We start from the raw sequence: 19,515 nt of genomic DNA, 5'->3' as shown, positions 1-19,515 counted from the left end.
TGAATAAGAGAAAATAAATGAGGTTACCTTCTGCATATCAGACCCATCTCCCAGCTCAAGATCATTCCTCACAAGTCTAACAAACCATCTCCAAGTGAATTTATTTTCAACTTCAACCAATTCCCAGGCTAGTGGTAGCATCTGGTTATTCCCATCCTTACAAACAGCCACAAGTAATTGACCCTTACAAACACCTTTCAAAAAACAACCATCAAACCTAATACATCTCCTAGCACCAACTTTGAATGCTCTCTTCAAAGCATCAAAACATATGTAAAATGATTGGAGCTGTTTTCTTCCACCTTCAAAATTTTTTTCACTAAGCCTCACTACACATGTACTACCTGGATTGGTCTTTAAAAACTCATCCCTATCCAAAATTCTTTTGAACTCTTCTACACGATCACCTATAATTTGCTGCAACACAATGTTTCTAGCTTTTTTGCTACAGTCCTCCCTATATACACCTTCAAATTATTTTTTACTAACTCCTGAAGCTGATAAACTCTAATTTCAGATTTTGATGTGATTCTGTCCCTGTACCTTTCTGCCAAGTACTTAGAATTCATCAATTTGTTCTTTGTTATGGCATTACACTTGTGGACTGGAATGTATTTCTTAACTTGAAAATCTGTAGTCTTAGAATTAGTGCTTCCAAACAACAACCATGGACAGTCATCTACACACTTTAATCTCACCCTTTTTGATTTATTCTTAAACTTATCTAGCTCTACATGTTCTTGAACAACATATCTAGTATGAGTTTTTCTATACTCTCCAACAGTTGCAAAACAAAGTTCAAGCTCCCAAACTATTAATTTACAAGTAGGATAAAAAAAATCCTCTTATAATTTCTTTTTGCTCTCCTTTCTTTTCTTTCTCTTCTAGCAGGTTATTCAACCTTAGCATCCCCATAACTATCCTCATCAGAATCTATTTCAAAACTTACCTCATCATCTGAATCAATATATGACTTATCTCCAGCTATCTTTCCCTCTAGATTATTTTTCTTCTTGGATAACTCTCATTATATCCCACATCAACTCCCTATTTATCTAAACTAACACCTTTTGCTCTAGGCTCTTGTTTTTCCCCCTTTTTGGTTTCATCAGATCTCTTCTTTTTGGCAGCCCTCTTTTGTTTCCTCAGAATTCTTACCTCCTCATGATCATTACTACCATACTCATCATCTTCACCTTCATTAAAGAAATTATAATTATCTAAATTTTCACTAACATCAGTTTCACTTTCCCAATCTGATGGAATGATTGGGATATCTGCTGCAGTAACAAAAGCAGTGTCACCTAAATTCTGATTAATACTAGCAGAAACACCACCCAAATTCTTATCAGTAGCAGAAACACCATTTACACCACCCAAATTATTACTCCTAGCACTATTATTACCACCATCACCTAAGTCCTCACCCCTAGCAGCGACACTATCAGGACCAAAGTCCCCACCAGCAACAAAAAAATCACTGCCACAACCAGCTAAGTACTCACCCCTAGCAGCATCACCACTATCACTCAAGTCTCCACCAATAGTAGAAACACCATCACCACCTAAGTCCTCACCTCTAGCAGCAACACCAACATCACCAAAGTTCCCACCACTAGCAAAAAAATCACTACCACACCCACCTAAGTTCGTACCCCTAGCAGCAACACCACCATCACCTAAGTCCCCACCAATAGCAGAAACACCACCACCACAACCACTTAAGTCCTTACCAATATAAGAAACATCATCACAACCACCTAGGTCTTCACTCCTAGCAGTACCGGTTCATAAGGTATTGCAGCTTCTACAAAGTTCTCTTCAAAACCTAAATTATCACAATCTCCTAAGTCTTCACTTAACTTTTTATCAAAAGTAGAACATGATTCTCCTCCCACATGGGGATCATATTTAATAGATGAGACCACATCAGCCTCATCAACAAAATGTGTCAAATATAACTCAACAACATCTCTATTTTTAAGTTGAGGTAAAATACCCAAAATATCCCTATCACATGTTACTATTATTAATTTTTTTATTTTGGGAGGTCTGAGATAAACAATACACGAGGAACAATTATATCCAATTTTCTTCACAATATCAATAAATTCAAAGTAAGAAAGTCTATCTACATCCACATCGAAACAGTCAGTAACAGTACCTCCATGATATTTAATACAAGATTTTTGTTGTAATTTGCCTCCATGGTGAAACCTCAATGTAACATATACAAAATTCATGGTTAATTTGAAGAAAAATAAAAAAAATACGAGCTTAGAATTTATTCACGGAAAAAACCCTAATATCAAAGTAAAACAACCCTAATAATCACCTGAGTAGTCAAATTTCATCACGAAGTAATACAAAAATCATAAAAAACCACATAAATAACCTAATTTGAAGTAAAATCGAGTGAAATCGGGTGAAAATGAGAGGCTTTAGAGAGAGAGAAAAGTGAAATGAGTTATTATTTAGGTTGTGAGGTATTTGATAAGAGTGGGTCGGGTTATAAACGAGAATGAGTCGGGTTATAACATCAACCAATCAAAGGGCGCGTGCTTAACAACACCCAGCCTTGACTTGGGTTAGGCTGTTAAGGGGTTGAAATAATTCACTTTAAAGATGTTAAGGGGGGTAAATAAATGAAAGTTAAGTTTAAGTGCTAAAGTGAGTTGGGAGGACAAGTTCGGGGAGGAAAAAATGTCTTTTCTCTTTTGAATATGTGTTTGTGATATACATATTTGTCTTTTCAAAATAAAAGTTAGAGATAAAAGAGTAAAAAAATAAAGAAAAATAGAAAATAAAAAAAAAAAACAAAAAACGAGAAGTGAGAAAGAAAAAAATTGAGCTTGAGCAGCTTGAAAAATCAATTTTGATCACTATATTGTTCGATCAGTTCAATTTACTATTGCATTACTTTTTTCGAAATTCGTTTACAAAATATTCTAAAATAATTTAACGAAATAAATTGTTAAATTGTACAACGTAACAGAAAATTAATTTATTGTACTAAGACATTTTAAAGTATTTTAAAAATTTTAATCGACTTTTATTTCCCGTAAAATCTAAAATATTTCATTAATAAACTAATTTAATGTTGGATATTATGACAATCCGAGAGTTATTATAAATTTCTTTCCTAAAGTTCCTGATGCCATACTTAAAATCTTCATTGGTTTGTGTCCAATGCTACTCTTCAAACTTAGATAATTGTTGTATACTATAATTTAGAACCCTACAATTGTCTTCAAGCTATTTTTTTTATCCGCTACAAATTCAAGAATCATTATCAAAATAAGTTAGGATACCTTTGTCAATAATTTTTTTTTTTCCCACTTTTGTGTTTGATCTTTTTTTGGCTTTTTTTTTTTTTTTTCATACAAATTAAAGAACCACTCTACAAAATAAATTAGGATACTGCAAAGAGGCACCAAAGAAAAGTACACTAATTATAAACATGAATAAAACAAGTACAATGTAAATAATAGAAACATTTACAGTTACAACTAAAGTATAGAGAAAATACTTATTAATGTCCGGACAAAAAAAAAACATACTTATTAATGTAAATATAAGATAAAGAGAACACACAAAAAAAAGTCTTACCTAACATATATGCTTTCTAACCTTTTTGTTTTTTTTCCTATAAAAATTCAAATTAAAATATATTGACTTGCGAAGGAACCTATAAAAATTTAAATTAAAATATATTGACTTGCGAAGTAAACAAAAATCAATTAGTAGTACATTTGTAGATAATTTAATAGTATTCCTTTGTATAAGAGGTAAAACAGATGCTTCATGTGCTTGTCCATGAAGATTAGTATGATATTGGAATTCCAAAAAAAGGATATGTGAAGGGTTTATTTTTTTTGACTTATTCTGTTCTTACAAAATGGAGAAATTATTGTCCAAAATAAATTATGATACTCATTTGTTGGTTTTTGTACAATAATTTTCAAAAATTTTAAGGGTATAACAATTTATCATTGAGGGATATTTTGGTCAATTAATATTTAACAAAAATTACTGAACTTTTCAAGACTTAAAAATAAAAAAAGAAGAAATATTGACATACAAAATTAAGAATTACCTATAAAATATTTACGTATTTTTCGTTATGACAATCGAGATATCAAAACACGATTACACCTGATCTTTAAACAAAAATTTTTCAAAGTCTGATCGACATTCATCTACAATCTGTATAAAGCAGAATAATAGCAGATAGCAATAGAATAGAAAGTACGACAAAATAAACTCTAGCTTTTACACAAAAGTTCCTTAAAGACCGACCGAACATACATTTACATCTGTAAAAATAGTAGATGATCTTGATCTATTGATTCTGTTTTATCTCAAACTTCACACCTTTATCAATTCATTCTTTTTAACTCATGTTTTTTTCTTTGGTTGTCTATTGGTTGCCTTTTGGAAGGGGCGCCTCGAAATAACTGGTAATCATATCATTGGGAGGTCACGAGTTCAAGTATTGGAAACAGTCTCCTGCAGAAATGTAAGGTGAGACTACATATAAGAGACACTTATTATCTGACTCTTACCCAGTTCCCGCACATAACGGGAGTTTTAGTACACTTGTCATTTGCCTTTTGAAAGAAAAAATCTTAAATCTATGGTACTTTTAATGTAGTATTAAAATATTTGAATTTTATTCTTAAAATTTTGAAGAATTTATATTCAAATTCACATAGAATATATATATATATATAGAGAGAGAGAGATGGATTCTCCAAGTGCAATAGTAACTAAGTACTTAGTTGATAGTCTTCAAACAAAGAATAATTCCACAAAAGAAAAAAATGAGGTCGAAGGAAGAAAGTACTTTTGACATTTTGTTCACATGGTTATGTCGTTATCCAAATCAAAATATTCTATGCTCAGCAGGATTGTGCCCGCGTAATATAATATCTGCTTCTAACCATTGGTATGTTGTCGGAGTTAGAATTTTAATTAAGGGTGTTTAAAATATAAATACGAAGAAGTCGAAGGAGATTCAATATCTAATATATATGTATGTATATACAATAATTTTGATCATATATAAATAATATAATTTTCTTTGAAAGAAAGTTTAAATGAACCCCTCAACTCTACTTGACTCCGCCCGGAATATGTATACATCCTTTGGGGCCAAAAGAGAAGAATGGAATCAAAAGCAAAGGCAATGGAGAAAGTTGAGTCAACTGTTTGTTTTGGTGAATGGTGAGGGACACTCCAACAAATGCGAATGGGATTAAGGTATATGTGCACTGAAAATATAAATAGATTTTTATTAGTATTTAGGGTTGTTTGGTTCAGAACACATTTTATTAGTATTTAGGTTGTGTTATGATAGAGAACTTGATTATTACGAGATTTAGTCAAATAATGTTATAATGACAATAACAAGCTGATAATAATGGTAATTAAAGAAAATAAAAAAGACACAAATTTAACGTGGTTCGATCAGTGTGACCTACGTCCACAAGCGAAGAGAAGCAATTCCACTATCTCAACAAGAGTACAATAGAGAGGATACAAAAATTAGAGTAGCTACTCTAATTAACCCAAATATCCTTAGAAAACAACCCCACAACATACACTACAAAAGAAGGGCTTAGACAAGTGTTTCCCCACATCCACTCTCTAACTAAATACTCTAATTGAAAGGGAGAAGAAATACAAGAGAATGAAAGAAAATTCTTGAAAATTAATGTATTATGAATGAAAAAGAAGGCCCCTATTTATAGAGATGAGAATGGACTTATTCATGTCATCCATGATATTAATGAAAGATGTAAATTTCAACATTTTCATGTGAATTGGAGAAATTTACAGCTGCAAAATCTTTGACAACAAAATTGTTTGACAATGACAACAAATGATCTTCTAAAAGTTTTGGATTGATTTTTACCAAGCGTGAATGAAAGAAAAACAAAGATCACATTACAAATCTCCACCTTGACCAGAGTTTGGTTAATGTAATACTTCTTTGTAAAAGCCCATGTGGGCAAAATCATTCTTCACAAACGACAATCAAGTTAAAGCAAAGCTTGAACTTACTGATCGGAAGAGATTTTGTAAACATGTCAGTAGAATTGTCTCTAGTAATGATCTTTTGAACAGAGACCTTTTTCTTCGGTAATATTTTTCGAATAAAATGATACTTGATGTCAATATGCTTCGTTCTCTCATGATACATTTGATCTTTAGTCAAGTGAATGACACTTTGATTATCACAGAAAATAATAATCCCACTTTGGTGTGGACTAAGTTCAACAAATAAATCCGTCAACTATAAGACTTCTTTGATCGCCTCATTCATTGTCGTATATTCTATTTCTGTAGTAGATAAAGCTATTACGTGTTGTAATGCAACTTTCTAACTGATAGCACAAATATCAATGCAAAATACGTAGCCAATCAATGATTTTTTTTTGTCAAGATCACCTGCATAATATAAATCTAAACCAACCAAAGTATTAATATTTCTTCCGAACTTCAAACCTGTGTTTGAAGTACCTCGCAAGCATTTGAGAATCCATTTCACTGCTTGCCAATGTGCATTTTCAGGATAAGCCATATATCGACTTACCACACTTACTGCTTGTGAAATGTCTGGACGTGTACACACCATTGCATACATAATACTTCCAACTGGACTAGAATACGGTATCTGTGCCATATATATTTCTTCTTCCTCTGACTGTGGTGATTGAGTAGCTGATAACTTAAAATGAGCAGCAAGAAGAGTACTTACTGGTTTAGTATCTTTCATGACAAATCTCTCCAAGACTTTCTCCAAATACTTCTTCTGGGTCAAGAATTTTTTGTTGGCTTCTCGATCTCTTTTGATCTCCATTCCAAGGATTTTGTTAGTTGCTCCCACATCATTCATTTCAAATTTACTTTTCAGCTGACCTTTCAAATTGTGAATTTCTGTTTGATCCTTAGCAACAATGAGCATGCCATCAACATATAACAGTAAGTAAGTAAGTGAACCATCATTTAACTTTAGAAAGTAAACACAACTGTCATACATGCTCCTTAAGTAATCATGACCCAACATAAAAGAATCAAACCTCTTGTACTATTATCTTGGAGACTATTTTAATTCGTACAAGAATTTCTTCAACAAGCAAACATGATCTTCCTTTCCTTCAAATTCAAATCCTTAGGCTGATGCATATGTATTTGTTCCTCAAGTTCGCCATGTAAGAAAGTTGTCTTAACATTAAGCTATTCTAATTTAAAATCATACATGTTAACTAAGGCAAGCAAGACAGGAATAGAGCTATGTTTAACATTAGGTGAGAAAATATCATTAAAATTAACTCCTTGTACCTGACTATAGCCCTTTGCAACTAATCATGCCTTATACATTGCATTTTCACCCCCTGAAATTTCATTTTTTTCTTGAAGACCCATTTGCAATCAATGATTTTTCTTCCCGACGGCGACTTCACAAAAGATCAAGTACCATTCTTATGGAGATATTCAATTTCTTCATTCGTTACAATCAAGTATTTGGCTGAATCAGCACCAAAATTTGCTTTTGAGTAATTTGATGATTCTCCAATTTCTTCAGTTTCAAGCGCAACTTAAAAAGCAAACACAACATAATCTACATACCTTCTTGGTTTGTGAATTTGTTCTTTTGGTCTATGTGTTGTTATGGAATACTCATTTGGTTCAACTTCAGGAGTCACAACTTTTGGCTCAACTTCTGGAGTTTCAACTGTATTTTGTTCAACAGTTGATGAACGTGGATCATGATGAATGGTAAATTTATCAAATTTTTAGCACCTTTTAACGCTAAATTATCATATTTTTTCATTAATTTTTTTGTAAATTTTTTACTTAATACTCATTTGTGTAGGTAAAAGTTGAAATGGAAAAATGAGTAAGGAAACTTGATAAAAATAAGCTGAGGAGTAGGTGAAAGAGAAGAAATATGAGCAAAAATAAAAAAAGCTGAAATGCAAGCCCAAAAATCGACCCTCAGTTACCGTGATCACGGCCTGAGGGTTACGATCGCGATCACAGTCAAGTCAACCAATGGCAATCACGAGATGATCCCGCGATCGCAATTAAGAGATGACGATCGAGATATGGTGGAATAAGTTCAAAGGCAAAATTATTATTTACTTAAAGAGACCAAGTGCAAGATGACATTTTTGTAATAGTTGACAAATGTAGAATTATAGCTTAAATAGGGGTTTTAACTCATTTTCATCATCTTGAACATATATCTTGATTCTAATTTTTAGTTTTTGACATTGAGGAGAGAAACAATTGTTTATGAAAACTCCAATTGAGAATTTAGTTAAAGATTGAAAGTGAAGCTTGGATTTACTCCATTTAAGTTTCAATGGAATAATTGAGTGCAAATATGGATAATCTTCTTCTTCTCTATAAATTCATGCATAGCTAAATTTTTATCTTGGGGTTATGTTAGAATAGGGTGCAATTGTGTGTGGGTATTGATTGCTAGTTTTAATTTTTAGTCAATGTTAATGGGTTTCACAAATGCTTGGTTGTTGAATTGGAAGTTGTGGATGAAAGCTCCAATTTTCCTAAACCCATATCATCCTTGAAAGAGGAATTTGTGTACCTCTTTAGATCCCACATCATCCTTGAAAGAGGGATGCGGGTAGTAGGTATTTGCGAACAGTAAAATTAATTTAGCTTATTTCTTAACATTATCTTAGAAATAAAGATGGTATGTGAATATGCTATGTCTTGAGCATCATCCTAGAAATAGGGATGCTTAATTGAGGTTTTGGATTGATTGTTTTGCCACGCCCATGAGGTATTCGAAAGAATTCATGGGTGAAGCTTTGGTGTTTTGTTGAAAGACTAGCATTAAAACCCCTAACCTAGCCTATCCATATATCAATTAACTAACGTTGAAACTTACTTTCATATGCCCATACACTATTACCCCTAGGAAAGCATAACTCCAAAAATCTTTTCATTTGATTTTATCCATACATTGTTTGCTCTCAATTTAGTGTTACAAATTTCTTTTATTTAAACAAGTTTGATTCAAAACCCAAATACTTGTATCTTAGGTTTGAAGTTAGCAAGTTTCTTTTATTTCAAACTTACTCGATTACCATTCACATTGTTTCTTATGGATTTGACCCCAACTCAAAGTTGGATTATTATATTGACAACGATCATCCTACATCAAAATAATGGTGTAGGTGAGCGTGATCAGCTCGAAAGATATGCCAAGTTCAACCTCCTTTTGTTCATACATATCATGCTCTTTGTTCCTGCTATAAAAATTAGAAGACTCTTTTCTGAGATGTAACATAGAGTATTCATAAAAGGTTACATCTCTACTAATTATAAATTTTGGTGACTTGGAATCAGGGCACCAAAGTCTGTATCTTTTCACCCCAGATGCATATCCAAGGAAAATACACTTTTTTGCCTTTGACTCTAAATTTTCATTATTTACATGTATGTACACAGGACAACAAAAACTTTTAAGTTAGAATATTTAGCAGGTGTACCTAACCATATTTTATCTGGAGCTTTGAAGTTCAACGGTGCAGAAGGAGCACGATTGACAATATAATAAGTTGTAGAGATAGCCTCTGTCCAAAAAGCATTTGTCAACTCAACATTTAAAATCATGCAACGGGCTCTTTCCAAAAGAGGCATTTGCATCCTTTTCATAACATCATTTTGTTGAGGTGTCATCCACACAATGCGATGTCGAGCAATTTCTTCATTTTTGCAAAATTCGTTGAACTCGTCAATACAAAATTCCTAGTCATCATCTCTTCTAAGCTTCTTGACATGATTCCCTACTTGCTTCTCAATAAAAAATTTTCATTGTTTGAAAGTTAAGAAAACATCACTTTTGTTTTTTAGAAAATAAATCCAAACCTTCTTTGAATAAACATCAATCTAAGTTAACATATACCTGATACCACCTTTTGATGGGGTACGGGAAGGACCCCAAAGATCTGAATGAATGTAGTCTAAAGTTCCTTTTGTTCGATGAACTGCTGAAGATTTGAAGCTGACTCTTTTCTGCTTTTCAAACACATGATGTTCGTAGAACTCCATTTTTTTGATACATTGTCCACACAGGAGACCTCTTTTGATTAGGATGGAAGACCTTTCTAACTCATATGTCCTAATCATATATGCTACAATTTGGTGATGTTAGGATCAGATTTATTTGAAGTGGAAACGACAGCAGCACTTGTAACAGTGGTTCCTAATAAAGTGTACAACGTATCAGATCTGCGTACTTTCATGATCACAAGAGCACCTAGAGATATTTTTAAAATTCCACTTTCACCTGTGTATTTGCACCCAAGAGATTCTAGAGTGACCAATGAAATGAGATTTTTCTTCGAGTCGGGAACATATCTAACATCAGTGAGAGTTCTCACAACACCATCGTACATTCTAATTTGGATTGTACCTTTACCAAAAACTTGCAAGGAACACTGTTGCCCATCAAGATAACTCCAAATCTAACAGATTCAAAAGTGGTAAACAAATTTCTGTGGGACATATATGATAAGACCAATCCGAATTCAAAATTCACTCATTGTTAGATTTAAAACTATTATTAGTAGCTAAAAATAGTTCCCTCAGACTCATCAATAGCTACACTTGCTTCAGCGGGGTCAACATTTTGGTGCTCATTGTTGTTTTTCTTATGCTTTTCTTTATTTTTCAACTTATAGCATTTAGAAATAACATGACCTTTCTTTTGACAGTATTTGCATGCTATATTTTTGTAACTAGACTTTGACCTTGATTTAGACCTCTCACTATTTGATTCTTCTTATTAGATCTACCTCTTACAAATAATTCTTTCTCATCGGTTGCGCTACTTTTCCCAGTAATATCTTTATCTATCTGTTCCTTTAATTTTAAGATAGATTTGATTTCTCTATAAGAGATATTATCCTTTCCATAAAGAATAGTATCTCTAATATGCTTAAATGATTGGGATAAGAAAATAAGTAATAAGACGACTTGATCTTCATCATTAACTTCAGCGTCTATATTACTTAAATCCATAAGAATAGAATCAAATGCATCAAGATGTGAGAGTGTAGAAGTACCTTCAACCATATGAAATGTGTAAAAATTTTGCTTTAGGTAAAGTCTATTTTCCACTGTCTTCTTTATATACAAGGTTTTTAATTTTTCCCACATGCCTTTCGCTATGGTTTCTAAAGGTACTTCACGAAAAATTCCCTTTTAAGAAATTTAGAATGATATTTGATTTTGCCTTTTTGTCTATGACTGTAAACTCTTCGTCCGTCATATTTTCTGGCTTCATCTCCTTTTTTTCCAACGCCACATATAAGCCATCCTAAATTAGGATAGGTTTCATCTTTAATTGTCATATCTCGAAGTTTGCACTTCCATCAAATTTCTCAATGTAAGTCTTTGTTATAGTCATTATGGCTATTGAAAATAAATTGGTTAAATCCAGCTTCGATACCAGTTTATTAGGATTGAGAATTCGATTATTGAGGAATTTAGTCAAACAATGTTATAATGACAATAACAAAGACAATAATAAGTTGATAATAACGATAATTAAAAAAATAAAGAAGACACAAATTTAACGTGGTTCGATCAGTGTGACTACGTCCACAAGTGAAGAGGAGAAATTCCACTATATCAACAAGAGTACAATAGAGATGATACAAAAATTAGAGTAGTTATTCTAATTAACCCAAATGTCTCAAGAAAACAACTTCACAAGATCACTCCAAAAGAAGAACTCAAACAAGTGTTTCCCAACACCCATTCTCTAACTAAATACTCTAATTGAAAGAGAGAAGAAATATAAGAAAATGAAAGAAAAAATCTTGAAAATTGATGTATTATGAATGAGAAAGAAGGTCCCTATTTATAGAGTTGAGAATGAGCTTATTGATGTCAGTCATGATGTTAATGGAAGATGTAAATTTCACCATTTCCATGTGAATTGGAGAAATTTACAGCTGCAAAATCTTTGGCAGCAAAATTATTTGACAATGGCAACAAACAATCTTTCAAAAGTCTTGGGTTTGTTTTTTACCAAGTGTGAACCAAAGAAAAAAGAAAGGTCATAATACAGGTTGTTTGGTTCAGAGATAAATTATGTAAGAATTAGTTATGTGAAAATTAATTATGTAGGAATTTAGAGGCAAAACTAAAATTTAGAGTTTATGAATTTTAAATTTGCATCAAAATCATAGTCGTCATATAATACTAGCTTCATAATTATATATTTTTACATTTTAAATATTTATAGGATTTAAACAAAAGTTATTGAGTTTGTTTGAACCTATATAACTGATACTCAATCTCCATCAATCCTGTAGGGATTAATAATATCATCACAACTACATCATTATTGTCAACTATCATTATCATTGCCAATCACCAGCTGTTGTCCAACCATCTCTTCCATCACAATCAACAATGACAATCACCATCGTTGTCAACTACTATTCTAAGTCGCCACACCTGTCACTTCCATCACCACCACCACATCCACTAGAACTATCAGTCACTACCACAACTGCAATCAATTCATTCTATCAATTGCATCCACCATCATAACTTATAACACCACCGCTATACCACGAACATATCGTTAATCGCCACAAATTCTTAATTCAGTCATCAACATAATGCTATGAACTACTAACATCAACCAATTAACTTCACCGCCACAACCATGATCTCTATGAAAATATCACCGTCAAGTTAATTAGTATACAACACAAGCCACCTCCACTACAAGAATCACCATCATCATTACTAGCCACTAACACAAATCATTATCACCATCATCATTACAAATCATCTTTATCATCAGTAGCGAAAATATATATTTTATTTTTTTAATCAAATAATAATTTTATTTTATTATATTTTAAATTTTAAAACAATATCTTAATTATCCACTGTTAAAATCTAAAGACAATATATAAATCATTTAAATAGTATTCAAATTCACGTCTTAGTTTTAACGAAAACAAACATGCCTTACATACCCACAAGTGTCTTTTCAACAATTTTGTTATATGAAAAATTTTATGTGAGTTACTTAACCCTACTTGGAAGACAGATATAGACTACCTTATCCATCTATCTATAAAAAAGTATATCTCCTTTTGGGTGGCCTCACTTGATCTTACCTCCCAAGTACCCCTTTTTCCTATTTGACTTTTATTGTAAGATAATTTCTATAAATACTGAGAATATTTCTTGTATTTATGAATCTTTTTGTTTTTAAATTTCAAAACACAACTTTATACGTCCAGTTTATACATTCCCCTAGCTACTTGACCTAATTGACACTTGAAAAACAAATGTGACCCTTTCATGGGTGATATTTGTATTTTATTTAAATAATGAGCTGATAAATAATGTAGTTGGACCATTTCACTCAAAACACCCCAATGTAGTTGCTAGGAGATTGTTATATGCTTCATCTGTTTCAATAGATATGGCATATGATATAAGTTGGGATCAGTGGTGGAACCAAAATTTGCGCTAAGAGTTTCAAAATATAAAGAAGTCGAACATGGTTCAATAGTTACTATAAATAAAAATAATTATAATCATGTATAAACAGTGTAATCTTTCATCAAACGAGAATCGAATGAACCCCTCGATCCTACTTAGCTCCTCCCTTAAGTTGGACATGAAATTTAAAAAAGAATTTCTTTAAAAAAAATATTATATTAAATTATTCAAAACATATATATGACTACAAAAAATTATTATTGTGAATAAAGTAAAAACATTTAAAACTATATTCAACTTTAGAACGCTAGCAATTTATATATAGTTTGTTTTTGTATACTCTATACACAAATGTGACCTTTGTTACAAGTGTTTGGAGATAGGCAATAACATTCCCACTTGTCAGCATTTGTTCTCTATGTGTGAGCATTATTGAAGTGATAAAATGGGCCCTAATTCGCATAAACCATCTTCATAGTTGACCCTTTCCTTAACTTGTGAGTAATTACATGCATGGGCACTCGTGTTTGAAGTTTATGAGTTTCTGAATTTTACAGACATTCTAATGAGGAGATGTGTGGGGTCGATGATAATGGATTTGAAGAGATAGAAATAGATTGAAGAAAAATTAAGAAGTGATTAGATAATATATGTTATAATTTTAACTTACTGAAAATATCACAGTAAATAGTGAAGCGGTTTCTCTCTTCTTAGTAGTAGAACAATCTGGAGAAAATACTTGCTCTCTTATCAGTATTATTATTATTATTTTACTAGCATTAGTTTATTCTTTAATTTATTTTGACACTTGTTTCTTTTACTTTGGTTATCAATACTATTTCAACTGTTAGTACTTCTTTTCTTTAATATTTCATCGTAGTGTTTTATTCATGCATTTTTTGCAAGCATTTTCTGAAAAACAATTTTTCTTGAATCGACAGTATATTAGAAACAACTTCTCTATCTTACAAGATTAAGAATAGATCTGCATACAATATTCTATTTTCCTCAAACCCTACTTGCAGAATTACATTACATATGTTATTTGTTATTCAAAATTTATGAGTTTCTGCAGCAATTTCAAGTTAATATATAAATAATTAAATTTATACTCCCTTCATTCATCTTTTGTTGTCCAAGTTCTTTTTGACACACCCCTTAAGACAATTAATAAAAATGTAATCTAATTATATCACTCTTATTAATTATAAATCATCTAAATATTGGAAAAATGAATAATATAATATTTAATAATATGGGTACAATGGAAACAATGTGACAAATTATCTTTTGATTTTTTAAACTGGACAAGTAAAGTTAGACAACTACATTTAGTATAGTGAAGTTCCCAAGGGTGTGACCTAATATAGATTCTTCCCATCTGACATCTGTCCTAACCTTGACGGAGAGAGTTACGTGATATCGGTTGCTGGTGGGAGGTAGCAGGTATCTTGTGGATTTATTCAAGGAGTTACGTGATATCGGTTGCTGGTGGGAGGTAGCAGGTATCTTGTGGATTTATTCAAGGTGCTGCAAAAATTAATCGAACATCATCATTATTAAAAAATTCATTTTAATATAGTGGACAAATAAAGATGGACGGATCATAGGCACATATCTCATTTCCCTTTAGCTCTATAAATAGGAGTGACATATCTTTGTTTCTTACCACAAAACACACAAAGAAACTTCACGTGCATTCCTATAATACCAATTGTATTCTTTGTCTAGCCAAAGACCAAAAAAAAAGTTTTTAATCCTTTCAAAGGCTCTTATCCATTAATTTCTTGTTTAATTTAGTACCATATGGAAAAGGCAAAGAAAGTTGTTGGTTCATCTTCTTCTTCTTCATCTTTCACCAATGAGTTATTTGGTCCTAAAGAGCCCTCAAACTCAACTCTCTTTGCTTCTGTTTTTGGTTCACCTTCCACGGTATATAATATATATTGCCTCTTCTGCCTGCATTCTTGTTTTTGTGTTTGCAAATTCGTATTTATAACCTATTCTTTTTTTTTTTTCTACACTCATTTTAATTGATTGGATGCTTGAGCATTCCAAAATTTTCGTGAGTTTCTCGTGTATAATAAAGTATATGTGGCGCTATCATTAAATAGAGTTTTAGTATGATGAGTGAATTCTACACATCCAAATTCCTTCTTTTTTAAACAAAAAAGAAAAAGAAAAGAAAGAGAGTTCAAATTTAGTTGAGTTTTGACTATAGTATAAAACGACTCCCACGTCAAGTTTAACAGATGAAAATAAATTATAAGTTACTCAATTTCTGATAGCAAATGAGCAAATTTGATCATTGTTTGCCATTTTTCTTTTCGCTATTTCATGAGGTTTTTTCAGCTTTCTTTCTTCTTTAGAAAACTTTAAAGTTAAGTTGTTTCTAATTATAAAAATGTGACATTCATCTGGGACGTACTAACAAAAATGTGTCACATAAGTTAGGATAGAGGGTTATGTTTGTATCAAATTTCTTGGTTAACTTGGGTTTTGGAGAGGGTTACTTAGCTTAACACCATGATTAGTGTCCATGTCAACACCCTCTTAGACCTTAGCTTGTTAATTAAGCACATTAAGAGTTTTGTCATTAGCAAAAACTCCAAGTTTATCCACTAGAATAACTAAAGATCCATGAAAAAAAAAGGAGATGAAAGAATATTTATTACTACAAAACTTGCTTTTAGGCCCCATTTTTCACATGCATATATATCTTTTATTCTTTTTGTGTGTTTAATATCCATTAGCATCTAACAACGTAATTAACCTTTAATAGCATGTAGTTATTTTTTTAATCAGATTATCAATTAATTAAGAAATTTATTTATAATTACCTAATAAAGAACTTGATTATGTAATTATTTTCATTTGTGACTTTTAGGGACTTAGAAGGGATCCCATTCACTCAGGAGATGGAAATTCATCAGGAATCCAAGATCCAGGGAACCAGTATGGCAATAATACAAAATTTGGAACTCCAGGTTAATTTCTATTTTTTTTTTAATATTTTCCTCCTTCACTTATATAATTTAACAACAATATATATGTTGCTTATTATGTTTCTAAATAATATTCTGTCTCAGAGTTGTTCCTTTTTATGCTATGATGATTATTTAAGAATTGTATATATGTTGTGTAACATTAACATCCTTCCCTATGGTAAGGCCGATGAGGCGGCTCATGACCGAGTGGGAGTGTCATGATCGAACATGATGCTAGTTTGGTGGCCGGTTTCGTTAAGAAATAAAATTGCACCTTTGTTATCAGCTATAATTCTTGACATGATATAAGCATTTTGCCCTAACAATATATATTTTTAATTTACAGATAATGGATCTAAAAGAAGTCAAAATGAAAAAGTTGAAGCTCCATGTAATTTAAGCTCATCCATTTACTATGGTGGCCAAGATGTTTATCCTCCAACTAACCAGAACACTGCCTCCCATAATAATAATGTAAGTATATACACACTTCTTTCATTTTTCACTAGTATCATAATATAATTAAATAATTTAAAAACATGCTCATTTTGTAATTAATACAATTTTTTTTTTTTAATTTCTACATTTTGTAAATTTAATTTGTAATTTTGTGGTTAATTGATCAGGTAAAGAAAGATGGAGATGGTTCAAACTCTGCTTCAAGAGGAAATTGGTGGCAGGGTACGTATATATGATGATAATATATTACTATATCTATAGCATCTTAAATTTATGAGCAAATTTTTATTTAGACACTTAAATTATAGCTTGTTTCAATTAAACACTTAAACGTACGCATAATAAAGTTTTACTATTATATTAGAGACTTTGATTCAAATTTTGAAGAAGAAAAAAACTTCTTTACATGTTTTTAAATGTTAATTAGATAGTTAAGTTAGTCACACAAAATATATGATCTTCTTTAACTATATACATCAGTCTCAGTTGAAATAGGCATGAGATTTTACAACGTATTGAGGCGAATGTGTGTAATTTAAAAAGTTGACTTAACTTATCTACGTGGCACTTGAGAATACACACAATTGTTTAAAAAAATTGAATAAAAAATGACTAACAGAAAATAATTCATCATATATTCATCACATCGTGAATATTTAAATAAAATTTTAAATTTAATAAAACATGAATGTGTTAACCCTTAATTTAAACATGTGACCTCTTTTCTCGATGTGATGAGTTTCAGTTATGTTTTTTTTCCGCAGGATCACTATATTACTGAAAAAAGAGGTGGAGAGGAGTATGTAGTAGATCATATTACAAATATATAGCAACTCATTTCAATCCATTTCTTTTATGTTTTCCTTTTTTTTTTTTCTTTTTAGTTTGTATATGTATAATATGATTTCCTATATATTTGCAGTTGAATTAGTCTTCTTGTGTTTATCTCTAATCAAAATCTAATTTATTATCTCTAACTCTTAATTATCGACATAGTTTTATTTTTTAATTAAATAGATCCATCAAACATTGACTTCAACACGGTCGTCCAACCCCCTCACGAGCTTCGTCATAAACAAAACATTAGCTTTATCCAACATATAGTTCTTTCTTCATTATAAACGTCTCAATAAAATTAATGATCTAAAACCACATTTTAATAAGAGGTCTTAAATATATACACACACATAAAAAAAAAATTATAGTTGTTTTTCTTGTTCTTACATATTACTTGTGTTTAGCTTAGTATTTTTAGTATTTTTTAAAAGACACAACTTTAACTTTACATAGTAAGATAATTTATTTATAGAAGTAAGAGTTACTTGTTGTGTTAGTCATTTGTCTGCAATATATTAACTTGGATGTTGTTGTAAAAATTTATTTATTAGTATGAAGTTTGAGTTGAATTCAAAGTTTTAAAATATTTCTAGTAAAAAGTAGATAGTTTTTTTCTTTTTCTAAATTTTATAGTGTTTTATCATCTTCAATATTATCTAAAGTGAAGTTAAAATAATAAAATTTACTATTAAAATTCTTTTGAGGCCCAAAAAAAGTGTTTTACTAGCTTTATCCTTGAGCAGACCTACTCTCCCCCCCCCCCCCCCTCCGCCCTCCATCTTCACGCGTGTATGCATGTATGGAATACTAGATTAGTATACGTGCGTTGCAAGTATATTTTATATCAATATAAAAAGTTGCTTACAATAAAGAATTATACAAAAAGAAAACTTGTAAATTTTTCATGGTCCATTAAAGTACAGAATATCTATTATTAGATGAGAAAAAACATCTTTTCCCTCCTGAACTTGTCCTCCCAACTTACTTTAATACTTTAACTTAAATTCCATTTATTTATCCCCCTTAACATCTTTAAAATGTATTTATTTCACCCCTAATGCTGACGTGACATTTTTTTTTTAAAAAAAAGGACGCGTTTATTTGTTAAAAAAATTAATTTCAATAATATTATATTTAAAATATAATTAAAAAAAATGGACATTTTTTTCTTCTTTCTTCTTCAAATCATCATCAGCAACAACACTCAACTTCCTCCATTAACAACTTCAAATTTTTTTCACTTTCCTCCATTAACAACACCACCCAAGAACAACACTTTCCTTTAATGTTTTTCACTTTCCTCCATTAACACCACCCAAGAACAATGGAGGAAAGACCCGGGTGAGAACGCCGGGAGGAGATTCAGAGCAGTTTTCGATCGAGATCGGGTTGCATCAGGGATCAACTCTTAGTCCGTTTCTTTTTGCATTGGTGATGGACGTGTTGACGCGGAGCATTCAAGACGAAGTGCCTTGGTGTATGTTATTTGCCGATGATGTGGTGCTGATTGAGGAGACGCGAGGGGGTGTGAATGACAAATTAGAGGTTTGGAGGCAAACCCTTGAGTCTAAGGAATTTAGGTTGTATAGGTCCAAAACTGAGTATTTGGATTGTAAGTTTAGTGACTTGAGACATGAAGACGAACGTTGGTGAGGTTGGACTCCCAGGATTTCTATAAGACGGACAGTTTTAAGTATCTTGGGTCTACGATTCAGGG

At 31.5% G+C, this 19,515-nt stretch overlaps 1 protein-coding gene across 1 annotated transcript; it reads left to right on the top strand.

The window, feature by feature from the left end:
- Positions 1 to 15,182: 15,182 nt before the first annotated feature.
- Positions 15,183 to 17,908, top strand: LOC107872639. Its single transcript, XM_016719270.2, has 5 exons — positions 15,183 to 15,447; positions 16,403 to 16,502; positions 16,849 to 16,976; positions 17,129 to 17,183; positions 17,726 to 17,908. The coding sequence occupies exons 1-5, from the start codon at positions 15,322 to 15,324 to the stop codon at positions 17,740 to 17,742; spliced, it is 426 nt and encodes a 141-aa protein (XP_016574756.1). The 5' UTR covers positions 15,183 to 15,321; the 3' UTR covers positions 17,743 to 17,908.
- The last annotated feature ends 1,607 nt before the right edge of the window (positions 17,909 to 19,515 follow it).

The sequence above is a fragment of the Capsicum annuum genome, chromosome 5 (genome assembly GCF_002878395.1).
Source record: "Capsicum annuum cultivar UCD-10X-F1 chromosome 5, UCD10Xv1.1, whole genome shotgun sequence".
NCBI lineage: Eukaryota > Viridiplantae > Streptophyta > Magnoliopsida > Solanales > Solanaceae > Capsicum > Capsicum annuum.
The sequence above is the reverse complement of the archived record's forward strand: the minus strand, read 5'-3'. Positions and strand labels throughout refer to the sequence as shown.